General features: G+C 51.8%; 1 protein-coding gene across 1 annotated transcript; it reads right to left on the bottom strand.

The window, feature by feature from the left end:
- On the bottom strand, positions 1–25,804 carry ATIC (5-aminoimidazole-4-carboxamide ribonucleotide formyltransferase/IMP cyclohydrolase). Its single transcript, XM_077319315.1, has 16 exons — positions 25,694–25,804; positions 25,336–25,462; positions 22,643–22,719; positions 21,446–21,512; positions 18,840–18,928; positions 18,559–18,710; positions 18,061–18,217; positions 16,917–17,042; positions 13,828–13,935; positions 13,028–13,113; positions 10,023–10,112; positions 8,785–8,913; positions 4,823–4,915; positions 3,381–3,563; positions 1,567–1,722; positions 1–303 (listed from the first exon to the last, which is right to left on the bottom strand). Exons 1-16 carry the CDS (start codon positions 25,716–25,718, stop codon positions 184–186), a joined length of 1,785 nt encoding a protein of 594 aa, XP_077175430.1. The 5' UTR covers positions 25,719–25,804; the 3' UTR covers positions 1–183.
- Positions 25,805–27,812: the final 2,008 nt, after the last annotated feature.

The raw sequence follows: 27,812 nt of genomic DNA on the forward strand, positions 1-27,812 counted from the left end.
GACTGGACCACTTAATGTATTTATTTCTCATTTTGAGACCCACAGCTCTGCCTTTGCCTTCACAGACAAAGGAGCATGACGCTGATTGGGGAGGGGAACGGGCCCTTGGAGCTGGGCTTTTAAGGCCTCCTTTGAGAAGATGCGATGTCTGCAGGCAACCTGGCCATGAGTCTCCGGAGCACACTAGTGATGGAAGAGACGGAGGCTGGTGTGGGCCAGCGTGATCCCCAGTTCGTCACAGGCGTCGATCACCACTTGGTCAGCGGCCGAACCAGAAGGGGCAGCGATGAACTGGACGCCGCTCTGGGGGTGGGGAGAGGAAAGAGAACAAGATGTGGCTCATGGACTCTGTGGGATGGATGGCACAGGCCACCACCCGGCATCTCCCAATGGGATGTGGCATCTCAAACGGTCAGCAAGTAGTAAAATGTACTGTCACTGGCCAGAGACCCTCACCATATACAAAACACCATAACCCTGCACCTCATAAAGGTAAAGGTATCCTCTGTGCAAGCACTGGGTCATGTCTGATCCTTGGGGTGACGCCCTCCAGCGTTTTCATGGCAGACTCAATACGGGGTGGTTTGCCAATGCCTTCCCCAGTCATTACCGTTTACCCCCCAGCAATCAAGCTGGGTCCTCATTTTACCGACCTCGGAAGGATGGAAGGCTGAGTCAACCTTGAGCCGGCTGCTGGGATTGAACTCCCAGCCTCATGGGCAGAGCTTCAGACAGCATGTCGGCTGCCTTACCAGCCTGCGCCACAAGAGGGTGCAAAAGCCATCCTTGGGGTGGGACATCCCAAAGAGCCATTCCCTCCATGCCACTGACCTCAGCCAGCCAGCTGTGGGGTGTGCATGTGTGTGTGTGTGTGAGTCTGCTGACTCAGAAGCTAATTTACAGCCCATCGCTGTGCCTGAGATTTGCCAACAGACATCACTGTCAAATGGAAAGAAATTTCTTTTAAGACATTATTCTGCAAGGTGACATTAAAACGTTGCAGGAGGGTTTAAATTTTGCCTCCTTTCTAAAACTTCATATAGCCCCTATAAGGCTGTATCTAATATCCTGGGGGGATATTATTAGGGTTGTTGTTGTTATTATCTTGTTACCCGCAACTCCGGAACAAGCTTGGGGCGGGTTACAGATGTCCAGTTAAAACTCCCGTTAAAAACCCCATTAAAATGGACAAAAAATACCGATACCATAAACCGACAACTCAGCAGCATGGCAGAGAAATCCCCCATCCCCAACCCCTGCTCCTAACTCCAGAGGGAGGGGTATTGGTGCACAATGACACTACATCCAGGGCGACAAACATAATGTTCATATTTTCATTCTGAGGAGGATATTTTCACTGTGTGTATGAGTCTGTCATGGAAAGTCCAGACTCAGCAGGTACCTTTGGCTTGGGCCCCTGACCTTGCCCTCTGCCTTCTTCAGCAAAACCTGGCCTGCACCAAAAGCAGGGAGGTGGCCAGCTGGATAAGAGATGTCTCTCAAGTCCTTCCCTCCCCTCCCCTCCCCGGCCCAGCTGACTCCCCTGGGGTTGGGGGGGGGGCTTACCCGTTTGGCCCTGTCCACGTTGTCCCTGAAGGGAAAGAAGGCATCCGAGCTGAGGGAGACGCCGGCCAGCTTGGCGATCCAGGTCTTCTTCTCAGCCTCCGTCAAGAGGGCAGGGGCGTCCTCAAACAGGGCCTTCCACTTGATCAGATCCTCACCCTGAAAGCATTTTCCGTCATTACCGGCTCAGCTGGCCGGATCGAAATCCCCAATCCATCACAACAAGCGCGGTGACAGAAGTGTCGGGCGAGTGTGACTTCCCGTCCCCAGTGGCGAGGTAGGGCGCGGTTTCTTTTGGGGCACTCACAGCTGCTCTACGATGACGACACGACTAATTCGGGACAATTTACGGCCAGGTGGCCTTAAGATCGGAGGCCAAAGGAGACTGCCGGGAGCTTAAAACCCTCGAAACCTCTTCCCAAAGTTTCCCTTTGCTCGCTTTACATGCTGTCCTTGGCTCCGCTTGCGCCACTGCAGTCTGGGAGCAAACATCCGAACACCCAGACACAGGGCCCCGTTCAAGGGACGGCATGGAAAGTCTGGCCAGTCGCCGGCCACCTCCTTGCGCGCCAGCTCCCGCTTGCCCTCAGGAAACAGCTGGGTCTGCCGCCAAGGCTGGCAAAGGGCCCGACGGAGACACAGCCCTCTTTGACCGGCTGGGTTTGTCGTTCCAAGTGGGCACCCTGCAGGCTGAGGGATGCGGCACGTCCGGCGGGAGCAGCTTAAGCAACTGTGTGCCTCCGCCTCGCAGGTCCCATTTGCGCGGAGGGTGGAAAGGGTGGGTTTTGCCCCTCGGATCTGGACTTTTGTCTTAACCCTTTAAGCAACATCTTGCCATGATCCTCTACGGTTCCTTTAGAGCAGGGGTGGTCAACCTGTGGCCCTCCAGGTGTTCATGGACTACAATTCCCATGAGCCCCTGCCAGCGTTCGCTGGCAGGGGCTCATGGGAATTGTAGTCCATGAACATCTGGAGGGCCACAGGTTGACCACCCTTGCTTTAGAGCAGCAAAGCTTTGTTTCTTTCATGCATGGGACGTGTGAAGCGTCACCAGGAGACCTGAGGACCACCCGGCAACCAGGCAAGGAACGCTGCCTGGGTCTGCGTCCTCCTGCCCCCTAGTGCTCCTTGGAGGAACTACCATCCCGCAAATACCTCAGTCGGGGCGGGATCCTCTCACAGCCATGCATGAAAGAAATCCGCCCAAGATTTAGATCCGTCCCAAACATCGCCCCCTATTGCTCATGCTCCCTCCCACTAGCGAGAAGGAGGTCATGTTTTAGAATGAATGCAATTTCTAATTGAATATAATCCATATTTTAGGATTTGTTGAAGAAGATTTGGTTCTTATATGCCACTTTTTCTCCATCTGAAGGAGTCTCAAAGTGGTTTACATTTGCCTTCCCTTCCTCTCCCCACAACAGACACCCTGTGAGGGAGGTGGGACTGAGAGAGCTCTGAGAGAAATGGGACTGGCCCAAGGTCTCCCAGCAGGCCTCCTATGTCTCAAAGTGGCTTCCAATCGCCTTCCCTTTCCTCTCCCCACAACAAACGCCCTGTGAGGGAGGTGGGGCTGAGAGAGCTCTGGGATAACTTCTCTTTCCTCTCCCCACAACAAACACCTTGTGAGGGAGGTGGGGCTGAGAGAGCTCTGAGAGAACTTGGACTGGCCCAACATCACCCAACAGGCCTCTTGTGTCTCAAAACAGCTTACAATCGCCTTCCCTTTCCTCTCCTCACAACAGACCACCTGTGAAGTAGACATCTGAGGAACTCTTAAGCCTTGGTCGCCTTCAGTCACGTCTTCAGCTACTTACCTCCCCGATGGTCCCTGTGACATACTGGTCGATGGCGTTGGAGATCTCGGCCCTTTTCACCCCAGTTTTGAACTTCATGGCGAGCACCCGGGGGTGATGCCTCAGCCACCAGTGGTTGGCCTTGTCCCCGGCCAGGCGGGTGCAGTGGATCCGGGACTGCTGCCCCGCCCCAATGCCAATCACCTGAAAGAGACGTGCCACAAGCTGAGCCAAAGCTTTACCAAAACGCAGCTCAAGGGCTCCCCTGCCCTGGGCAAACCGTTCATCTACAGCAGTGGTTCTCAACCTGAGGGTCGGGACCCCTTTGGGGGTTGAACGACCTTTTCACAGGGGTCGTGGCAGGGCAAGCAGCTTGGCTGTGTGTGTGTGTGTGTGTGTGTGCCATCTACACAACAGCCTTGTGAGGTAGATCGAGAGAGTGTTTGTCTGTCTGGAGCAACGGAAAAGAGTGAGATCGGCATGGTGGGACAAGAGGCAGAACTGAGCTGAGAAACCCCGGGGAAAAAAACCCAACTTATATACAATCATGAACAATGGATCTTCATGCCTTTTGTCAGTTTTGGTTTAATTTCTGTGAAAGAACACTTGTATAATTCTAGGGTTGGGGGTCACCACAACGTGAGGAACTGTATTAAAGCAGGGGTAGTCAACCTGTGGTCCTCCAGGTGTCCATGGACTACAATTCCCACGAGCCCCTGCCAGCAAATGCTGGCAGGGACTCGTGGGAATTGTAGTCCATGGACACCTGGAGGACCACAGGTTGACTACCCCTGTCTTAAAGGGTCGCGGCATTAGGAAGGTTGAGAACCACTGAGATTTCTGCAGGACTCCTGCTTCTCGAGAGGCTTTTCTGCCCCCGTCCTCGTGTTTAAAGGCAACTGCCGGAATCCTGCCTATTCCATCTGGCCCGCTCCGCAAGGGTGGAGAGTCTCCATCATTGGGAGGTTTTAGGAGGAGATTGGATGAGCACCTCTCTGAGAGAACCAGTGGTTTTTAAGTCCCTGAGAAGGTGCGGGGCAGGACTGGGTGGCCCTTTGGGATCTCTGCCAGCTCTGTGTGATTCTGACTGAGGCCCAGCAACCCAGATCAGAGGCTGCCCCTCTTAACCCTGATGCCCAGATGGCTTGGCCCTCGATGTCAAATAGTGAGATCGGCCCAGACGGTCTCATCAAGCGAGCAGAAGGTGTCAAGAGGGACCCCTGGCCTGACCAAAATAAATGCTACGGGTGACGCGGCCTCCCCCCCCCCCCCCACCGCTCCGGGGAACTGCCTGCTTGCTCTGCACCTGGAATTAAGAGAGAGGCAAGAAACAAGGAGCAGATTCTGAAGTGACCAACGCCAAGCCAGTGGTGGAGGGGAGCCTGACAGGGATGGGAAAAAGCATTCTGCAGTCCCACCAGGACTCACGGCATTGAGCTTGCAAGTGGCCTCCTTCGGCTTACCTGCCCGTCCTTGGCGTAGCACACAGAGTTGGATTGAGTGTATTTGACAGCAATGCTCGCCACAATCAGGTCCCGGATGGCTGACTCGGACAGCTGGAAAGAACAAGGAGGCAGCCTTCAGGAAGGCAACTGTGTCAGCCACACCAGGAGGAAGTCCTCCCCACTGAGCCCCACAGACTCAGAAGAAGCATCTCAAAGAGTTGGGACTGGTCAGTAAGTGGCATTTGGGTTTTTTACAAGTGGGGTTGGATAGGCTGAGGGAGCTGTCAATCAAGGCTGCAAGGGGTCTCTTCCAGCACCCCCCTCTCCCCATATTCCTCAGAGATGCTAAATATGGGAGAGAACCTCTCAGGCAAGGGAATTTCCCTTCCCAGAACCTGCTGTTGATGCAACGGCCCTTCCCATCGCGCTAGAGAGGAAGTGGGAATTTTGGCAACTGCTCCCTGCTGTATAAATACTCCCTGAACTTGCAAAAAACACTGATGGTATTTGCCAAGTTCGCCTTTCACCCACAGGGCTTCTCCCCCACAGGCTGAGTGGTGCCTGGCAGTTCCCTGTTGGCGTCTCCCCTACCTGGGAGAAGGCGCTCCTGGTGCTGGTTTAGCCCCCAGGGGCTGACACCGTGGGGTTGGCTCAGAGGCTTTGTCACCCCAGGGTTCACATGTGCCAGGATGCTGGTGTTTGGTTGAGACCAGGGCAGTGAGGAAGATCAGGCCCACCCCTCCCAGGGCTGGTGTTAGCACCTGGGTTGTTGCCAGCTAAGCCCCCTCTCCCTCCCCGATAGTGGGCGTATCAGTCTCTTGGGTGCTGTGGGTTTTCTGTATTGTACTGATATGTCTTTTTCATGGTGGTGTCAATGGGTTTTTTAATGAGGATTTTGTGACCCGCCACAAGCCATTGTATGGGGGTGGCAGGATATAAACAAACAAACGTGCACCGCTTGACTAATCCAAATGGGGTAGCAGATCTGGTTTTAGCCCACATCAAATTGTTGGGGCCATGGAATTCAGATTCTTTCAAGCTTAAGAGCCACCTCGACAGCACACGACAAGCAGGAATGGCTTTCGGTGTATAAATGAGACACCAAGTCATCTAGCACAGAAACCACGGACTGCTTGGCTCCCATGCCTATTAATGCGGTCTCAATTCAGAACAGCGCTGGCAGAACTATGGAGAGAGAAGAGCTGGTTCTTTATACTCCGCTTTTCATGCCCCAAAGCGGCTTACAAACACCTTTGCCCTCTTCTCCGCACAAGACATCCTGAGAGGTGGGTGGGGCTGACAGAGCTCTCAGAGAACTGCTCTGCAAGAACAGCTCTTACAGGACTATTACTGGGCCAAGGTCTGCCATCTGGCTGCATGTGGAATGGGAGGGGGAACTGAACCTTTCTCCAGATTACAGTACGTTGCTCTTTAACCACTACTCCACATATCAGTCCGGAGAAAAGCAACATACCCACTTTAAACATCTCCCCAAAAGTTGCCAAGTAGCAAAAGTCTTCTTAGCTGCCTGCAAAAACCTACACAAACTTGGCACAGCTTTAAATCCCCCAGACATAGGTCAAGGCTTACTGGAGCAATTTTATAGGTGAGTTTTTGAGATACCAACAACAGAGATACAAGGTATGTTTTCAGACGCTTCCATCTCATGGGCAGTGTGATAGAGATTGCGTCTTTCATCATGGGAATTCAGCAGCTACGGTTATCCTGAGTCCTAGAAGGATTTCAGGACAGTTCCCCATAGAAATGGGAGAGGTCAGTTTGCATATAGACCTAATCCAATCTGCCTTGCTTAAAATCCAGGATCCGTTTTCCATCTCGCTGGTGGCAAGAGATTCCTGGCTGAACCTTTTACGTTTCCAGCGAGAATTTAGAAACGCAAGACGGATCATTTCCAGAGCTTGGAATGGAAATGCTTGCTAAGTCATCAGCAAACCTAGTTCCCTTGTCCAAGGGCTTAGGGAGAAATGCCAGTTAGGAAAACTCGCCTTCCGATTATCCAGTGGGGGGCGGATCCCGCCAGGCTGTTCAGGCCGTTTGCACAGCTGTTTAGGTGACTTAGCAAAATCAAGTCAGAAAAGGGGAACGTTTAAATAGTTCCAGACCAGACACTCCAGGGGGTGAGCTGGAACTGCCGGACAGCCGGCTAATGGAAAGAGCAAGACGACAAGGAGATCTCTGTTCACCGTGGACACACAAAGGGATCTCTGTTGAAGATGCAGACAGAAGCTGGACCAGAACTCTGTCCCACCTCTGCTGGGCATGGCCTCACCATGGCTTTCTTGGGCTAGCATCCAGAGGTCCACGCAAAACTCAGCAGAGAACACGGCGTGTGTCTTTACCCCAAGAATTCCAACAACGGCAGCAAGAACCTTTGGTGCAGTTCTGGAAACAAACCCGTTGGCCAAGCACTGAGGAACAGGTTCTAGAGATGTGGCAGTGATAGTGAGGAAGGACATTGTATGCCCCAAAACTGTTCCAGAGATGTCTGCCATCAGCGCATATGAAAAACAATAGCCCCTAGGTAAGAGACTGATGAAAGGGAGTAATGTCAGGGGCCTTCAACTGGAATGGGGAAAGGCTCCAAGCTGGTATTTTCCTGGATGACGGCTCTGACCATACCGGCTGGAATGCTATTCCTTCTCCTCCTGGTCCCCTCCTAAAAGCAGAGCCCCCAATTACGGGATTCCCAGCCAGTACCAAGGCGCTGGCCAACTAGAGCCCTCAGAAAATGCACCCCACTTTTCTCCTTCGCTCCCAATGAAAAAGAGCTCTTGACCCCTAGCTGGACAGAGAGTGGGGGTTCGAACTCCTGTACCGCTATCTTTTAATGCTCAATGTTTACTGTTTAGCGTTTTTAAGGGGTTTTTAGGGGGTTGTACTTTTTTTTTTTTACTGCAGCCTCTTGTGGCGCAGGGTGGTAAAGCAGCCAACATGCTGTCAAAAGATCTGATCATGAGGCTAGGAGTTCGATCCCAGCAGCCGGCTCAAGGTTGACTCAGCCTTCCATCCTTCCCAGGTCGGTGAAATGAGTACCCAGCTTGCTGGGGGGTAAACGGTAATGACTGGGGAAGGCACTGGCAAACCACCCCGTATTGAGTCTGCCATGAAAACGCTAGAGGGCGTCACCCCAAGGGTCAGACATGACTCGGTGCTTGCACAGGGGATACCTTTACCTTTACCTTACTGGTTTTTATTGTTTTATGGTAAACCGCCACGAGTTCAAAAGGAGCGCGGCGGTATACAAATGTGAAAATAAATAAAATAAATTAAGAATAAACTAAAAATTGAGTTTTGCACTGACCGCAAAGGACTTAGCTTGGGGCTCTAGGCAGCATGACAGGACATCAAAGCAATAAAGGAAGCCGTGAAGCACGCTGCAGTTCCTGCCGCCAGAAGCATCCCCGTGCAAGTCAGGCCTGAGCCTGGGCAGGCCCTGCAAGACTCACAGCTGCACGGGGGGCGGCTCACACAGAGCTAGAAATGCACCGCGAAGCTCTAGTGTCAGCTCCATACTTCCAGGGCGGAACAGGCCTGCTGCTCTCCTCTCCCCACTAAGGAGCAGCGGGGCCCGCTCCGGGACTGCCCCAGGATGGGTCAGTGCCTATTGGCTAGTCTCTGTGAGGTCATGTGCTGTCTGAGGGCCAGGGAGTTCTCTTCCTGGCCTCACCCTCCAGCCTTCCTCACTCGTGTCTCTGGCACAGCCTGGCCCAAACGCAACGGCCTCCTTCCCACTCGAAGCCAGTTCAGCCACCCCTGTGCCTGCAAGAAGCAGCTTTAGGAGCTGGGCTCTGCCTCCACTGAGCCCCGGACTGACCGGCAAGGACCCCGGACTTCCTGCATACCACTCATACGTCCACAGAGGGGAAGGGGCTCTCTGCACAGCCTTTGTCCCTCCTCCCCTCCTGACAGGAGCGCAGCACTTGGGCAAATAAGCTCAGGCCCTCCCTGGATCGCCTTACATTTCTGGTTTTGGTGACGATGTTCTTGAAGAGCGCCCGGTCGATTTTGCCGTCGTTCCTCCTTTGCATCAGGTGCAGCCCAAAGAGAGTGCGGATCTCGTTTTCATCCGGCTCGTAAGCTGGGTCCATCTGGAAGCAGCGAGGAAAAACCCGCGTTAAAGGGAGCTGCACCCCAAATGAGCCGGGAAGGCACACCCCAGAAAGTCCCCACTCCTGCCCACCCAGGTAAAGTCTGGCCCCACATCTGTATTCCAGCAGGCGCAGAGCGGCTTGGCCAATGTTTACAGGGTGGTGGTGGGGATTGAAAGCTCCTCCTATGACACTCACAGCGAGATGGTTTCTACTAGCTAAGTAAGTGATGGCTGCAGACTCTGAGTGAAAAAAACCTGCTTGTTTTATTTATTTAATTGTCTCTGTGTGTGTTTTTTAACCCGCCCTTCCCCAAGGGCCCAGGGCTGGTAGCAAGAAAACGATAGGCAACATTCAAAATATGACAGCTTAAATCATAATCTTAGGTTTAAGATATTAAAATACCGTCTCCTAAAAAATACACGGCTGGCTGACTATCTGATGCCCTTTCTTCTCTGGGGGCAGGGGGCTGGATTGAAACACATATGAATATTGTCTCTCAGGCACCATTTCTGGATGGATTAAGGCAGAATTTGGATGCTCCTTTTAGGCTTCCAGCATAGGCCTGGTGGAACGGCTTAAGATCCTGCAGGGCCTTGATTTCACTAGGAAGAGCGTTCCACCAAAAAGCTCTGGCCCTGGCTGAAGCCAGTTTAACCTCTTTACTCTTTCTTGCTGCATCTGGAACACAGACCACGGGGGGGGGGGTGCATTTACACAAAGCTGGGCATTTTAGCTTGGGCAGAGAAGCCAAGAGCATGAGAGGTTACTTCAGCCATAGGCCTGGCCTAACACTTATGCCAAAGGTCCTGCAGGGCTCTGATCATATTTGCCAGAGCGTTCCACCAGACTGGGGCCAGGGCTGAAAAGGCCCTGGCCCTTGTTGAGTCCAGTTTGATCTCCCTGGGGCAGGGGATCCTGAGCAAGTTATGCTCACACTGGAGGCAGCAGGCTCCTTTTCTTTTAAGCCCAGACCAAAGGAGCATTTTTTGGGGGAGAGGGCAGGGATGTCTGCCCATCAGTCCACATGGGTTGGGGGCAGGGGAGACAATGCATTTCGACTTCACTCACAGACCCCCCCACCCCCCCGAAGACCTCCAAGCACTGACCTGGAGCACACAATAGCCCCCGTTTTTCTTTTTGGACAGGATCTTGAGAGCTTCTTCCTCATACCCAGGAGCCACCACTCCATCCGACACCTGCAAGGACAACAATCCCAAAATCAGGTCAACGGGCGGAGCCCTAAGTCAGCCCAAGGGGGGCCAAACTCAATTTTCCATTCCAGAGGGGCAGAAACAGGGGAGTAGAGGATGGGTGCCACACGCCCCCATGCCACTCCTGTGGAAACCATCTCTGTCTCCACACTGCCTTCTCACCATCCTGCTGGTTTTCTATACCCTGGGCAGCGTTTCACCATGAGAGCCCCCCTCCCCAATCTGAACCGGCACAGACCGAGCTCTTCCAAGACAACTGGGGCGGAAGGCCCAAGGACCGGCCCCCAGGGAGGTGGTGCTTCCTCACTGCCTAGCCCCCCCTGGTTTGCATCAATTCTGCCGAGGAAGCCGGCGACAGTGCTATAAAGTGGGGACACCACCGGGGGCAGCATTGTGGGCTTCGGGAAACCCCACCACGGGGGTCGGTTCACTGTGGACCGGCCAAACACTCTGGAGGGTCCTGGCCGAAGAAAGATCCCTTTGCCTGCTGTCTGTGAGTTCTAATTAAAGTCAGGTGACCAGATTTTAACATTGGTAAAGTGGGACACCATTGACCTGGGGGGGGGGGTCCTTGATTAAAAATTTGGTCTATATGGAGCAACAAAAAGTTTCATAGAACACAAACATAGTATTGTAATATACATATTTCAATTTCAACGTAAGTACAATTTTCCAGGGACCCCCAGATGTCCCTCCAAAAGTGGGCCAATCTGGTCACCTTAAATTAAAGAGAGTCAGGATGTTATGTTCCACAGCTGAGCAGGACGGGAGGGGAAATTATAAGCTGTCTGCTGATTTTTATGTGCCGGCTGATTCCCTCTAGTCCAGCACACAAATTAAGACTCCCAGAAGACCCTATCAGTAGCATGAAAGAGAAGTAAAGAAATAAATTAACTGCCCGAATAAAAGAAAAAAGATCAAATGCTTCCCCGAGGATCCCTGTCCTTTGGCTGCTGTCTCATGGGTGCCTTGGCATTTTAGAGTAGCTCCCAAAGCAGCACGTTCCCCTTGCTATATTTCACACAGCTTGAGAAGACCAAGTCACACCCAGAGGGAGATACCAAGACACACATAAGCTGTGTGTGGCATAGACCAAGACACACCGATAAGTGTGCATGGCGTACATGGCATTTTGAGATTATTTTCACTTCTGCTGGGGTACCACCGTGAATGAGAGATCTCTCTTTTTTTAAATAAGCAAAATTAACAGTGGGTGGTTTGAAGCCAGAGGGCAGCTTCTGGACACAAATCAGAGGGGCCCATGTCTTCCAAGGACTGAAAGAGGAGCGGGTAAAAACACAGTTCCTTGCAAAAAGATTCCACATTAATCGCTCACACATTTCATAAAAACCACTCCAAAGCCCGTCCCCAACACCATGCAGGTGACCTTTCATTGCTTTGGAAAACCCTCAAAAATCCCAGCACCTATTATTAGTAGAGATGTTAGATGAGGCTATCAAAATACTTCTACCCTGCCTTTCCTCGCGGCTCAAGGCAGCTTGCCCCTCGCCATGAAAGCAATCCACTTTAAAATCAACAGAATAAAACCCGAGAATGTCAATGCTCTCCTAAAACGTTGTCTGGCCTTTGTACTTCTAAGAAGACCTGGTAATTCAAATGGCTTTGAAGCCCCCCCCCCCTATGATTCCTAGTGATCTAACCCCCCCCCTCTGCTCCCCTCCCCTCCCCATGGAGTCCAGCCCATCCAGCCAGGCCGCCTTCAAAGGCAGCTAGCAGCCAGTTCTTGGAGGAAGGCCAGCCTGGGGCAAAATGGTGCTAGAGGAAAGCAGAGCTGCCACCCTTCAGGAAACATCTGCGGCAGAGGTCCCCAACCCCTGGTCCGGGGACCAGTACCGGGCCGTGGATCAGCCGGTACCGGGTTGCGGCTCGTCCTCGTCCTCCCCCACAGCTGCTGCCTTGGGGGCTGCCCTGCCACTCTGCCGCTGGCTCATTTTTGGTGTTCTCCAGCAGCCGCCAAGGCCGGGGCTCCCTCTCGGCATGGCCCTGCGCAGCTGCTGCTGGCAGCACCGTCCAGAGGGTGGCGGAAAGTCAGGGATCCCGGGGGGAAAGAAGTGGAGTAGGGGCTCAGGCAGCGGCAGCGACGTTCCTCAGCAAAAGACTACCCCCCCCCGGGCCTCAGTAAAATTGTCAAGCACTGACTGGTCCCCCGTGATAAAAAGGTTGGGGACCACTGATTTAAGGCAGCATGTCCCAGTCCAGAGGAAGATGGAATTCCAGGGGAGATATTAGTTTAAAACTTCAAATAAAGACAGCAGCGACCAAAAACACTAACAAAGCAGAAAAAGAAGAATTGGGTTTGATACTTCACTTTTTACTGCCCAAAGGAGTCTCAGAGCGGCTTACGTTCGCCTTCCCTTTCCTCTCCCTACAACAGACACCCTGTGAGGGAGGGGAGGCTGAGAGAGCCCAGATATTACGGAAGAAGTAGAAGTGTTGGTTCCTATATGCTGCTTTTCTCTACCCGAAGGAGTCCCAAAGCGGCTTCCAGTCGCCTTCCCTTTCCTCTCCCCACAACAGACACCCTGTGAGGTGGGTGAGACTGACAGAGCCCTAATCTTACTGAAGAAGAAGAGTTGGTTCCTATATGCCGCTTTTCTCTACCCAAAGGAGTCCCAAAGCGGCTTCCAGTCGCCTTCCCTTTCCTCTCCCCACAACAGACACCCTGTGAGGTGGGTGAGACTGACAGAGCCCTGATATTACTGAAGAAGAAGAAGAGTTGGTTCTTATGTACCGCTTTTCTCTACCAGAAGAAGTCTCAAAGCGGCTTAAAGATTTCTCTTTTAAAAAAAGCCTTCTCATTATCACCGCCCTCCCCCCATGCCATCCAGCCAGATATCTGTGATCATGGAAGGCCTACAAAACAGGGGGTGACTGCTGACCTCTCTGGAAATGATCTTCGCTGTGGGGACGTCACAGATGTCAGAGAGAGCAACGAAGTCACCGAAAGACGACATCCTATCAGCACCTGGGCGGAGGGAGAGAAAGGCATCAACAGACCTTTAAGCAGCTAAAGAACCCCCTTTTTCATGGCGTGCCTCATAATTCACACTCCAAACCGTGTTGAGCGTGCAAGGACTCTGGGATTCCGGGGAAGATGTAGGCACCATCCCCAAACAGCTCTCCCTCCGGCTACTTCAGTCCGTAATTTTTCCCCTCGGAGGGAGGACAGACCCCTCATTTAACAACATTGGAGCTTGTATGGAGAACCAGGTTCGATCCCCCACTCCTCCATGGTGTTCGCAAACCATTTTGCAGCCCCCCTTCCTCTTCAGGGTGGAAATGTAGCATTTCCCTCACCTCCTTATGCAGGGAAGTTGAGGGGTCTGCAGGATACGTGCATAACTCAGTAAAGAGAAATCAAAGCACAGTCCGGTCACTAGAGAGGTTCCCACCCCGTCTAAAAGACATCGTGGCCAATCGGTCAGCCCTGGGATCCAGCCCCTCCCCCCTCTCCAGCAATGGCCAGAAACAAGAATAGCTTTATGTGAAAACCTCGTGGAATGGGGCAGGGGCAGTTCCCCTCCCTGGTCCTGTGGGGGGCCACAGCTAATCCCCGCGAGGGCAGGAAGCCAGAAAAGAAGGCTGGCACAAGCTGCCTGAGCGATAACGGTGCAGAGGCTGCTGAGAAGCTAGCCTGGGAAGAGAAGGGGCCGCAGCCGTCAGCCTCCGATGCACCCACCTCTTGCCCGGGCGTACGCGGCTGCCAAGGGGGTGAGGGTCGCGAGCAGGTCGTGGACCATGCAGACCTGGGCCTCCTCCTCGCTGAGGGCCACTCCAACCGCCGCACCTGGGGGTCAGAATCAGTAGAGAAGAAGCACAAGTCAGAAAAAAGGCCACCGCAGCGACCGCAGCAGGAGGCAAGAACAGGCGGGGATGGGGCCATCCTGACAAGTTGCCACGGAAAGTAGTTTTCCAAGTCACTCCTCATGGCTGGGGGCAGGCCGTTGGGGGAATCTCTTTGCAGCTCTCAAAGCGACAGCCCTGCGGAGACCTTCTGCACCCCAACCAAACCCCTCACCCCCAGGAAGAATTCTAGTTATGTTGGAGAGACGGCTTTTAGCCGATTTATTAATTTAAAAACCTGAACAACGCTACCTAATGATGCTTTCTGTCATATTGTAAGGAATGTTTTTCATTCTTGTTGTGACTCACCCTGAGCCACCAAGGAAGGGAGTATTATAAGAATAAAATCATTATTAATATATTAGGGGCCAAGCCCGTTGCATTCAGGAATACTGTGGGGGCTAGACTGGGAGGGTGGAAGAACTTTGTGGACGGTCTCCCCCTCCCCCCAGGACCTGGAAAGGCTGCAGGCAGCTGTTAGGGAACTCACCGGCAGGGGCAGCTCTTTAAGGCAGGCATAGGATCAAAATGGCTTTTCCACAGCCTTATTACAGTTGCACCGTGTTACAACAGGCATTAATTCATATTAGTATTATTATGACAATAATTTACTGAATTTAGTCACTATCAATACAGCCAACGGGCCTCTGTGTGGCAAAAGCCAGGAGATGGTGCACATAAAAGCAGCGTCTTTGTATCCCGAGGGCTTCATGGGCATTTCAACTACCTCCGTGAAACTGGCCAGGGCCTGAAGAATATTAGCTTGGCTGATCTGCGAATGGGAGCAGGTGGGCATGCACCTGTGTTTTAGGTGAAAAGAACTTCAAAGGTATCACTTCCATGCCCTGCGCAGGATCAGCTGAGACTCTGTGACCTAGTCAACAATGCTGCAGGACTGTCACGGCTCATGTCTCCTCCAGCCGCAACCTGGCCCATGCAAAGGCAGATAGGCGGAGCGTTGTGGTGTTGAGATTAAGCGGCAGGTCAAATCTCACCTTTACCAGGTGGCAAACTCTGGCTCTTGGACCGTCATCTGAAGCATGGAATACTGAACATGGTTCAACAACTCCACACAGCTTTATTTTTACTATGGGGAATGAGGGGTTTACTCAGCCGGCTGGCACCTCAAGCCCCTAGACCTCAAGGGGAGTTCATCTTTCACAGCTATGGAATTTGAGTCCAAGGGCAACTTTTAAGATCAGCAAAGATTGATTCAAGGTGTGAGCTTTCTTTCGCCGCTAGGTTTATGCTCTGCTGCCACCTACTGCCCACCAGAAGAAATGCAGCTTTGAAGTATCCAGCCAGACCGCCCTGCTCAAATTCAGACCCCCCCCCCTTTCCACCACCATGAAGACAGGAGCAAGCAGGTTGATGCCTTCCAACCTGGACTGGCTCATCTTCCTTTTTGTAGACTTCTATAAGTGCAAGTCAAAGCAGAAGGCTTGGCTGCAAACAACGAAAAGACCAAATAATGTTCATTTTGGGGAAGGGTGGGGAATGCTGGAGAATTCTCATTCTGACTAACACAAGTGGAAGCAGACAGGGAACGGCCAAAGACTATGAGCACCTGAGCACTGGCAAAACCCAACAGGTATGAAATGTGATCCTCTTTTCCGTGGTAAGAGAGCTCAGCAATGTTAGAAAGATCTGGAGAAGCATCTTCATTGTTCCAGGTTTCCACAGGGCTTGTGAAACTGTGCTTTTCTGCCAGGCCTGTGGCAGAAACTTGAAATAATGTCTGAATGATGCCAGTCTCCCCACCAAAGCCTTACTGAGGTGCTGCTTTAGATGTATTTGATGTAAACTGCCTCGAACTGGCTGGCCGGAGTTAGCGGGATACAAATCTGTTCCATATAATATATTTCTGGTAAGGCCTTGGAGGAGGAGCTTGTCTCATCACCCACTCAGGGCGGCTGTCCCGCCCCTGACCACCCCTCCTCTTTCCCTCCAAGGCTCGGAGGCTGCAGATCCCTGCCACGTGAAAGCTGCCCCTGCCGGTGAGTTCCCTAACAGCTGCCTGCCTGAATGTATTCCTAAATTCAATGGGCTTGGCTTCTAGTGAAATAATAAATAAAAACATAAAAAATAAAATCTCAGGCTAGGAGAGCTTCCCACCTGCCATTCCCTCTCTTTTTTTAGTATGAGAACTACTGGAGGGTGACCAAAATGTGGTTGAGATTTTACTGTTACTTTGATAATTTGATGTTCTTATTGCTATAGTTCTTTTCTATTTCTTTATGAGGTAATCCACCCCGAGTTGTGTAAAACAGGGAGGAAAATATTAAAATAATAATAATAATAATAATAATAATAATAATAAGTAGTAGTAGTAGTAGTAGTAGTAGTAGTAGTGGCCCTCTCCACGTTGCCTCCTTCCTCTCTCCAAGCCAGGTAATCATGAAGTCTGCAGTTTTGTCCCAAGCACACCACCTCCTTCTGTCTCATGGACAAAGGTCACCCTCCCTTCCAAAAGGGAGAGCTGCTTCTCTCCACAAGCACCCCAAATCCCTCCCACTGGTGGTTCGCCAGGTAGAGAAGGGGGCAAATTCTGGAAATCTGCAAGACTCTTCTGCTCTCAGGCCAACACCCATCCTGGCTCTCCTGTCCTCTCGGGCAGCATGCAGGACCACCACCAGACAGCGTGGAGCCACCCTTCACCTGACCACAGGTGAGCCCAGCCTGGATGATGATGGCTGCCACTTGCTCTCCATGGCATTGTATCTGAAGAAGCGTGCGGGCACATGAAAGCTCATACCTCGAATAGATCTTTGTGGGTCTCAAAGGTTCCTGCTTGGACTCTAAATCTGATTCACTTGCTCTCCCACTCAGACAAGCAGGCCAGCTCTAGACCCAAGCATGCTTTGCCCATGGCACAAACACGCCGTCGGCTGCTGCAGCCCCAACCGGCTCGGCCCACCTCCTCACCTGCGGGACTGACGTGCTTGAAGGAGGCCGCGGCCGGCACACCCAGGGCCTGCTTGAGCTCCCGGACCAGCTGCCAGGCGTTCAGGGCGTCACACAGGTTGATGAACCCCGGAGAGCCGTTGAGCACTGCAGAAAGAACGGGACGGCAGCATCAGTCTCAGAAGCCTTGGTGGCCTGAGCCAGAACGCAGGGCTGGCTGGGAACTGTCCACATCAGAGGCCTGCCCAAGTCTTCCTGTATGAAGTGCATGTCAATCGGGCAGGGCAGGGGGAACACAACACAGACTACCTTTAACAACAGGGCCTGACTCTTGGGGGTGGGGAGACCATTCTGCAAAGACTCTGGGTCAGAATGGGAGGCCTGTAAGAGCACATGGGGGCATGGGCAGGATGGTGCTGGAAGGCCACACACAGACAGCAAGGGGCCAAGGGAGGAGAGGGGAGGGGAGGGGAGGGGAGGGGTGCTGGATGGGGAACTCACCAGAGGGGTCTCTAGGCCAAAGTGAGAAGCCTCCAAGCCAAGAGGGAGGAGCCGGAGGGCTTGGAGCTCAGTGACAATTGACATACAGTGGGTATCCCAGACACAGAACTTTCCCTCCCTCTCCCAAAATGCTCGAACTTGAGGGCATCCAATGAAGCAGATTCAGAACTGCCAAGGGGAAATGCTTCTTTACACGACAGCGATGGTGTGTCAGTGGCAACTAGGTGCCAAAAGAGAACCTCCATATTCAGAGGCAGTAAGGCTCTGAATCCCAGGGCCAGGAGGCAGCATCAGGGGAAGGCCTCGGCCTCTATGCCCTGTCACTGCTCCTCCACAGTAACCAGACCGTCCTTGTGGGAGTCAGAACGCTGGACTGGAGGGACCCCTGGTCTGATCCAGCAGGGCTCTTCGGATGTCCTTAGGAAGGCCTCGGCCTCTCTGCCCTGTCGTTATCCCCCCAGAAGAACTGGCTGGCCCCTGTGTGAGATGGGAGGCTGGTCTGGATGGCCCCTCACTGGTCTGATCTAGCAGGGCTCCCCTAATGTTCGTGTGCATCTGGGTCAGGAAAGGTACAAGAAGCTGTCTGGACTCTCAGAAGCGGTACACAAACGCCCAGGAGTCACATGGGCACGTGATGCGGAAGGAGAGGTCAAAGTCCCCCTACCTGACAGGGGAAGTCGAGGCCGGAGGGTGTAGAGTTGAGCGGGCGTCTGGTGGGGGTTCATGCCGTATCTCAGGGGGAGCTGGGAGACCCCTTTGCTGTACTCTTTCCGGAAGTAATCGGAGATGGCCGTGTCGTATTGAGCCGTATGAGTGAAGGCCTGGAGGGAAAAAACAGCCGAGGTACATTGACAACCAGGACATGGGAGACGGTCTGCTGCTCCAGGGCTGCTTTTGATGATGAAGAAGAAGGGTTGGCTTTTGTACCCTGCTTTTCACTGCCTGAAGGAGCCTCAAGGAGGCTGACAGTCACCTTCCCTCTCTCCCCACAACAGACCCCCTTGTGAGGGAGGTGGGGCTGAGAGAGCTCTGAGAGAGCTGGAACTACCCCCAAGGTCCCCCGGCTGGCTGCACGTGGAGGAGGAGGAACGGGGAATCCAACTTGGCGCTCCAGATTAGAGGCTGCCGCTCTACCACCCTGGCTTTCCAACACCCAACGTACCTTGAGTGCCAACTGGCGGCGGGTGTCCAGCGTGGTGTCATGCTGACTCGACGCCTTCATTTCCTTTGCGATGATGCTGTAGTCCCCTGGATCGCACACCACTGTCACCCGGGCATGGTTCTTGGCGGCGGCTCTCAGCAAAGCCACACCACCTTCGGTTAGAAATAAAACCTCTTTGGTTGATGAGGGAAGGTTAAGTTGGACCTGACTGGACTTGTTTTGTCCACGCACACAGAGAATGCATGACCCATTTAAACTATTTTTTTTTTAAATCCACTTACCTATGTCAATCTGTTCCACTGCATCTTGGACAGTGACGTTCGGGGACTCCACAGTCTTGACAAAGGGGTAGAGATTGCAAACCACAACTCTGGAAGAAGAAAGAGGGGTCTGTGTGGGTGAGGGAAGGGGGGGGGGTCACTCCACATGCTCTCCTCAAGGCCAGCTCTGCAGGCAGCTCTTCTCTGCACACGCTTCTGCCCCAAATCCCACCTCTCCACCCTTGCACATAACCGCGGTTGGGCACAAAGCCCTCATGTACACCATGGCTTCTCACGCCTTCATTCCTCGCCATTTTCTGGCTAAGCTGTTTTTTGGGGTACTTTTTAGGAGGGGGGGTGCAGGGAACTATATCTGGGCAGCTCAAAAACAGCCCCTAACCGGGTCTGTAAACCCACACCAAAGCATGGGTTTCAATTCCAGTGTAGCGGCTGGTTGCACACTAAGGCTTGTCAACTCATAAAGGTAAAAGTATCCCCTGTGCAAGCACCGAGTCATGTCTGCCCCTTGGGGTGACGCCCTCTAGTGTTTTCATGGCAGACTCAATACGGGGTGGTTTGCCAGTGCCTTCCCCAGTCATTACCGTTTACCCCCCAGCAAGCTGGGTACTCATTTTACCGACCTCGGAAGGATGGAAGGCTGAGTCAATCTTGAGCCGGCTGCTGGGATTGAACTCCCAGCCTCATGGGCAGGGCTTTCAGACGGCTGCCTTACCACTCTGCGCCACAAGAGGCTTTTCACTGTCAACTCATACCTCATCCCAAACCACAACTAAGCCACTGACTCCTTTATATAAAGCTTCATAAAAAGATGACTTGCTGTAGTATAAACCACAGCACACCCCAAAATTGTGCTCATCTGGGAAGAAGCAAGGAAGCAGTTTTTGGTGTTTTTGTTTGTTTGTTTTTGTAAAGATTTACTAAATCTGGACATAGTTGTGAAACTTGGGAACACTGAATAAAAATCCTCTCTGAGTTTACTTCCCAGGGGAACCGCAGGTGATGGCTGAAGAATCTGAGTGGCAGACGGAGTTTAGATTGGCCTCGTGGAACGCTCCTCCAAACCAGATCGGAGCCTTGCGGAACTTTCAACTGAGCTGTTCCGCCAAGCCGATGCCTGAGGCCTATAACAACTTATGAACTAGCGCTGGACTGCCTGGCCTCTAGGGTAGATATGACCCCCTGCATGCCTTTCTCCTCTTTTCCAGGCAACAGAAGAACTGGACAATTGGCTGGTTTAATAGTTTTAGAATGTATTTATTATTTACATTTTAATCTGAATATTTTCTTTTAATATGTCGAATTGCTTTGACGTAATCTGTCTCGAGTCTCCCGCTAGGGCGGAACACAACTGGAATTCTCAATCGTAAGTCAACTGTACGGATCAGATCTGCTTGGAGCTTCACTGGCCGCGGCTGGCCCTAATCTTTGCAGCCCTTGCTCTCAAGTTAACCTCCATGTCACAAGTCAAACAGTATGATGTGAGTCTCAAAGGGCATGTTTGCTTGTACTCCCAGAGCCCCTGACCCGAGGTTCCTTCCCCTAGGGAGTTCCTCAGCCCAAAAGACAGGCGCCAATTCACAAAATGGCTCAAAAATCCCGTTAACTTCAACACGGAAAGCAAACCCCCTCATGATGGAAAGAGAAAGCAATTAACCCCAATGTGTAGGCACAAAGGATGCAGTCAATTTCTACTGTTTTTTACAAATAAACAAATGGCATAATTAAAACAATCAAAACATCTGTTCAATGCACTGTTAACACCAAAATGTTTTGGCTTTCTTTCAAAACAAGTGGAAGCCCTTGTAAACAGTCAAAGGCCATAAAGATAATGCAGTCCTCCTGTAGTAGTTCAGGGGGGGAGGGTATAGCTGGAAACCCCCAATGGTTATTGGAAACTCCTCCCCCCGTTTTGCAGGTGCTTCTTCTGGGGAGACTGGGAAGCAGACTTTTCAGTAAGACTGAAAAAGCTTACAATGTTTTACAAAATTACAGGTAAGCTTCTCATAATATTTGCCTCTTATCTCCGAATTCTCTTTAGGTTTTTTTTTTTTTTTGCAAGGTGACATCAAAATGACAGCTGCAGCAAAAAAAAAGGCCAAAATAAATATTTATTTATTCTTTATTTATTAAATTTCTAGCGCGCCTTCCTCCTTGGACTCAAGGCGGGTTACATATAAAATCCCCACAAAACCTCATCCTAAAAAAAACACATATCTAAAATATACTGAGATGACAAGCTGCCTTTTTCCTCCTGCCAGGTATGCCTTTGGCTCTGCTTACAAAGACTTACGTTTGTTTTGGAAAAAGCTAAAATGTTTTTGTGTTAACAGTGCATTGAACAGGTATTTGGGTTGTATTTTATTATGCCATTTGTTTGCAAGAACTTCTTGTGAATGCAATAGAAATGTACTGTATCCTTTGTGCCTACATGCTGGGTAAACTGCTTTCATGTTGTATATTTTGCTCGTGTCTATTTCCTTTATCAATCTCAAGATAGAGATCCGGGGAACAATTCCCTTCCCTGCAAACCGACATTCGCTGATTGGACTCAGAGGTTTCATCTCACGATCCCTGATGAAGTCAGAATAAGCCCACCAGAGTTTTACCTCACAAGGCTGAAATCCAGTTTCTTCATGTCCGCAGCATCTTGGGGAATGTCACGAGCCAAGATGCCTAGTTTGGGGGAAAACGTGATTTGAAAGGGACAACAAGAACAAAAAATTGGTTTTTAAACCACACCTTTCATTACCCAACAGAGTCTCAAAGTGGCTTGCAATTCCCTTTCCTCCCACAACCGACACCCTGTAAGGAAGGTGGGGCTGAAAGAGCTCTGAGAGAACTGCTCTGCTGGAACAGGTCAAAGAGAACTGTGACTGGCCCAAGGTCACCCAGCTGTCTGCATGTGGAGGAGCAACAGGGGGGATCAAACCCAGTTCTCCCAATTAGAGGCCATCACACTGGGCTGTGAGGAAACTATGTTCTTGGTAGGGATGTGGTCCTGGAACAATCCAGCTTTGGTTCTGCCACAAATAATTCCTATTTCATCACATCCCTAAATATATGAAAATCGTAAGGATTAACATGGCTGTCAGGGTAATACCTGAATATCACCCCGCAACAGATGGCAGGCTTAAAAGATGCTACCTGATTGAGCAATGCTTAGAGAAGATGACCTTTGAGCACAAATTATTCAAGGGCACCAAATGGCAAAAGGAAAAGGCCACCTGGGAGAAACACTGCATGCAGAACCACCGGTGAAAGTCTGGTTCAAACCCCCACTCCACCCTGAGCCTCACTGGGTGACCAGCATCACCACCTCTCAGCCTGCTCCACATCACAGGGTTGTTGTGAGCTCAAAACAGAGGAAGGACAAAGGGCCATCTTGAACTCTGCAGGAAGGGCAGGACCTAGACAGATAGCAACAAGGTTTCTATCAGGCATCTCTACTTCCAGGTTTTTTTTAAATTAAAATATTGGAAGATTTAAGCTCCCCATTAATGCAACTCATGAAGTAAGAGCTTCTTCCAGAGAACTCAAGAAAGCAAAACAACTTTAATGAACCAGGGAGGGATCTAAGGGACCACTGCCTTTCCTGTCTCTGCAGAACTATACCGCATAGAGAGCCTGCATGGGCAGGGTCATGTCCCCCCCCGCCCAGGAGAGTGCCAAGGCTGCTGTGGGGCAGGTGAGTCCATAGGCTCTGCCCAGGGGGGCTGTAGCTTGACGGGGGGTTCTCTGCAAAGCTCACCAGGCCCGGCCCAGAATTCCCACAACAGAGAGAAAGTCTGGCAGGCTCCACTTACCCGCATGGACTGCAGGATGGAGCGTCTTCACACGACCCCCGAGCATTTCCGGAAATCCGGTGAGATCGGAAACATCTCTGTGGAAATGTAAAAACAAATCACAACGTTGGCCCTCACTGGTCATTCTGTTATTATTTTTTCTTCTTCTACACCTGGCTCTCTTTCCACTGGGGAACCAAGGCAGCCTAACTCATTTTGTTCTCTGCTTTCGTCTCACACCAATCCTGCGAGGTAGACTAGGTGCCACGACTGGCCCAAGCCCACCCAGAGAGGTGAACTGAATGTGGGTCTCCCAGACCCGCATCGGACACTCTAACCACGAATCCACAGTGCCTCTCACAGTGGCTGGCTCTTTCTTCAGATCACCTGAATTTGCCACTTCAGAAATAGCTCACAAATCCATGCTTAAAATTGCTTATAATTGGGGGTGGGGAATCAATGCAGCTAAATCCTGAGAGGAATGCGTTACACATGAGCACACACCAGAAGCTGCCTTATGCTGAATGGTCTGAAACTAAGCCACCCTGGAGGATCTTCTCAGCGCAAGTGTCCATGTGCAGGTAAGCCACTGTGGGTCTAACCCTGCAGGTGTAACCCTAAATCAGAGCCTGGGGCAAAGGCTTTACCTCAACTTATTGGGTTCCCTTCAGTTATCGGGGCCCAGATTCAACTATCACCGGTCCCATCAAGGACAGAGACACTTTCAATGTCTCTTTCAGAAGGCCCAACTCAAGCAAGCATCAAGTGACTCCCACATGACTAGAAAGAGCGTGGGCTCTCATGACACCGGGCATAAGCATTCAATCAAGGGTGGGAAAAGGAATTCGCCTCGCCTTGAATTGCAAAGGAAAAAAACAGGCAATGCTACAAGCTCTCTCAAAGGAAGAACCGGAGATTGGATCAAAAACAGAACGGAGGCAAGAGGAACATGGATATGACCTCCAACTTCTCCCAGATTATGTTCCCAATTATTGAAAACCAACCACCCCATCCCCCCAAAAGAGAGCGGGTTTGAGAACATATTTTTTCCCTTCGCCGTGCAGATTTAGACGAGGCCGTTGGAAGCCAGGGGAAGTATGGGGTTCAAATCCACCTTCATCCCTGACGTTTAGCATGACCGTGGACTCTTCACTCGTTGGACCAAAAGGAAGGTGGGGGGAGCCACACCCACGCAGCTGTTCCCCGAGGCAGGGCAGCACAACAGCACCATGGCCCGCCCTCTCTCGATCTACCAAGAACAAGGACTCTCCCAGGTTCTCTCCCAGACTTTGGAGCCCTCGGAGCTACCGAGAGGAGCTTGAGCAACACAAATGTTGAAAATCTCTCTGCCCTTGATGTAGCCAGCTGAGAAATTCATTTCCAAGGCTGTTTCTACCAAACCATCCGTGAAGTTTTTTTTTTTAAGGTTATCTTTTACTGAAGCAGTCACAAAATCTACGCAACAGGCTCAGATCCAAGACTACGTCCCAGCATGGGTTCCAGCTGCTGCAGATCTGTGGACTTTATACAGGGAGAAGGTGCAACAAGGGGAATCTAGGAGCTGACACATGCAGCCTAATGATGTTTAACAGATTCAAAGGCCAAATCAAGCTTAGGTGAAAGGCTGGCATTTGTTTGGGTCTATTTCCAGTGGGGGGGGGGGGGAGCATAGTGAAAGAAAGACATATAATCCAAACTGGAGATTATGGGGCAGAGGTATCCTTAACTGGGGATACAATTAAATGTATGTTAATTTACTGTTCACCTTTTACCTATCTGTATGGCCTGTTAACTTCCATTTCAGTGAATCTGGCAAAGTGTGCATGCACACAAAAGCTTAGACCAGGCTTTCTCAACCAGGGTTTTGTGAAACCCTGGGGTTTCTTGATGGCCCTGGAAGGGTTTCCCAAAAGAGTGGGAGTTACCTGGAGGGAGTGGGAAGAGGAGGGGCCCCAGGTGGATGTGTCCACAGCTCTGCTTCCCAACCATATTCTGCATAATTGTGCCACTTCTGGGGTTTCTCGAAGCCTGAAGAATGTTTCAGGGGTTTCTTAACAGTAAAAAAGTTGAGACCCTGAATGAAACTTTGTTGGTCTTAAAGGTGCCCCTGGTTTTGGATTTTGTCTTTTGCTTCAGACCAACCCAACTCCCTTCCTCAATCATTGAGGAAATGATTGAGGAAATTCTGTTTCACTGTCCGTGAAGAAGTGTGCTTGCACCTGAAAGCTCATACCCCAAATTAAACTTTGTTGGTCTCAAAGGTGCCGCCGGACTCAAAATCTGTCCTGCTGCCTCAGACCCATGCGGTGACACACCTGAGTAAGTGGTACCCACTGGAGCATCCTATAGGTTGACGAAGAGTCCCTAGTCCCTAGATCCCAACGGGGGTCCAGCAAGTCAGATTCCCAAGCGAAATGGGTGAGATCGGGGAGAGGCTGCTGGGTCACTTGGCACACAGAGGGCCTCGGGCTCAACCCCCGGCAGCAGCTCCGGTGAAGGGATCAGAGAGGAGGTGACGTGAAAGACCCTCGGAGAACCATTGCACACCTAAGGGGCTAATCCCAAGCAGGCAAGCACAGGGCTGGGGGAGTTGCACCAGAGGAGGCTGCAGCAGCAAAGGGCAGGGAGCGCCCGGGGCTCTTCTCTCCGGTTTGCACCTTGGCCCCTCCCAGCCGTGCCGGCCAGGTGTGGCCGTGGGCGCGTGCGTCTGTTACCTGACGTCCAGGTGGGCGTCGCGCAGGGCTTTGGCGGTCCCTCCCGAGGCCACGAGGGCCAAGCCCAGGTCGCGGAGGCATCGCGCCAACTCCACCAGGCCGCTCTTGTCCGAAACGCTGAACAAAGCTGCGGAGGAGGAGGAGGAGAAGGAGAAGTCGGCGGGCGCTTTGGCAAAAGTCGGCGGGCGCTGGGCAGCCGGCCCCGATCCCCCTTCCTCGCTCCCCTCCCCCCCCGAATGCTGGGGATCAGGACTGGCCCTTTCCCCCCGGAGGGCCCGGGAGCCTCCCACCGCCTGCAGTTGGCAACCCTTGCCCGTTCCATCCCCGCTTCGCCAGCCTGGAGTTCCGCGCGCCTTACCCAACTGCTGCTGCTGAGCCGCCATCGCCGCGCCGAGACTGAGCAGGGGGACCGGGGGGGAGGAGGGCAGCCAGGGGAAGGGGCGGGGAGGGGCGCGGCCGGGGGCGGGGCGAGGGCGCCCATTGGCTCTCCGGACCCCGCCCTCCAGCCCGCCTCTTCGCAAAGTTTGAGTCCCTGCAAGTGACGTTGCCTGGGGCAAGGATTTGAACCCAGACCAAAGGAAGAGTCCGCCTTTTAAACAGTCCTGCCTGTTTGTCCGAGCTCTGTGCGACCCGGAGCGAGGGGGGCTGTCCCTCGTGGGAGAGACCTCCGAGTCTCCCGCCGGGTCGCCTGGCTCGGAGCCCCTCTCTGCCTGTTGCTGAGCACGGTCTTATGACCGCCATTTGTCTCCTCCCTTTGGCATTGGGTCCAGATGGGCCCTCTCCTGTGGAAACCAATGCCTGGCTCTCCCTGGCACTTTTTAGGGCACCTCCTCGTGTGAAAATAAATAGTGCCCGGGTTTTCTGGGTCCGCAACCACTTATCTGGGCTGTGATTGGCTGTTCTCCAGTGGTTCTGGTCCTATCTGGAAGGGAGGGGCTGGGGGATTACGGATCAGCCATTTGATCTGCAAGGGAGCCATTCTTCTTTCACTTCTAGAACCATAGAGCTGGAAGAACCCTTAGAGGCCATCTAGTCCAACCTTTGTCTCAATGTAGAATCAGTTTAAAGCATTAATGATAGATATCTGTCTAGACACTGCTTGAAGACTACCAGACAGGGGGTGCTCACCACTTACACAGCCAATTCCACTGCTGAACTACTCGGGACTGCTAAAAGCCATTCTTCCTAAAATTCAGCTGGTATCTTTCAACCCGTTCAGAAGGTTGAGAACCACTGCCCTAGAGCAGGGGTAGTCAACCTGTGATCCTCCAGATGTCCAGGGACTACAATTCCCATGAGCCCCTGCCAGCATTTGCTTTGGTGCACCAGAGGAGGCACCAAAGTTCCATTTGCTGTCAGGGGCTCATGGGAATTGTAGTCCATGGACATCTGGATGACCACAGGTTGACTACCCCTGCCCTAGAAGAATAACCACATGTCAGTTTGCAGCCTCTCTCCCTTCCCAGGGCTTGCCTGGGAAGGGAGACATATCATGTTTGAGTTGGGGGTCTATGTGATGCAGAGAACCACTTACCAGCACCCAAAATTATAGAATATTTATTTATAGGTTTTAAAATATGTTTATAAGCATAGTTTTAACACAATTTGGGAGTTTACCTCAAAGCTCGAGTAATTTTAACTCTTCCATATTGTCCGATCCAACAGCAGCTACTCTTACGTAACAGCCCAGGGAGTCAAAACAGCCAGTGAGGAATTGCTGAGCCACCCTTTTGCTTAGCTTCTGGTCTGACTGCCTTTGACAGCAGCAAAAGAAGAAGCAGAAGAAAGGAACCAAGGCAGAAAAGAGCACCATCAGCCGCGAGGCCTTAGGAATACAACCTGGTGCCATGCACTGATGGTGGCCAGCAATGAGTCCTGATGAGGCAATACATTTTGCAACACCAGAGATCAGTGGGTTCCTTGCCTCTGGAAAGCACTGAAACAGATTGATCTGTTTGCCGAGTTCAAGGGGAGGTCCGGAAAGTTCAGAGGCAGAGCCTGGGTGTGGGATCCCATAGGTCCCGAGCATTGAGCAAGAGCTGCATAGCACATTGTGGACTCTCCCTCCTGATTCCCCCTCCCCCAGTTCATTTTCCCCACTGGCATTATTTGCAAGATGCCAGTGCTTTCGTTGCCAGATGGTCACCATAGAGCTTGTAACATTTCTGGAAACATTCAAGAATGTTTGTTTGCAGGGGGGAAAAAACTAGGCTTATTTAAAAGACAGCCTTGTTAGAATATAAAAGAGCACTTTTGGGTATATTTTTGGAAGTTTGTCACAATTACAAGTATATGTGACTTTGTTTCTGCTAACAAAGTTTTCAGTTTCAGTTTTGGACACCCCAGTCGAAGAGGGATGTTGACAAACTGGAATGTGTCCAGAGGAGGGCAACAAAGATGGTGAGGGATTTGGAGACTAAGATGTATGAAGAAAGGTTGGGGGAGCTTGGCCTGTTTAGCCTAGAGAGGAGACAACT

The sequence above is a fragment of the Paroedura picta genome, chromosome 2 (assembly GCF_049243985.1).
Source record: "Paroedura picta isolate Pp20150507F chromosome 2, Ppicta_v3.0, whole genome shotgun sequence".
Lineage (NCBI taxonomy): Eukaryota > Metazoa > Chordata > Lepidosauria > Squamata > Gekkonidae > Paroedura > Paroedura picta.

What these genes read in the sequence shown, in the direction of transcription:
- ATIC (XM_077319315.1), bottom strand. Translation starts at nt 25,718, where the DNA reads ATGGCGGCTCAGCAGCAGCAGTTGG. An exon ending in GACGCCCACCTGGACGTCAG is followed by an intron (nt 22,720 to 25,335) that starts GTAACAGACGCA and finishes ACATTTCCACAG; the next exon opens with AGATGTTTCCGATCTCACCG. An exon ending in CAAGCACGTCAGTCCCGCAG is followed by an intron (nt 13,936 to 16,916) that starts GTGAGGAGGTGG and finishes TCTGACCCCCAG; the next exon opens with GTGCGGCGGTTGGAGTGGCC.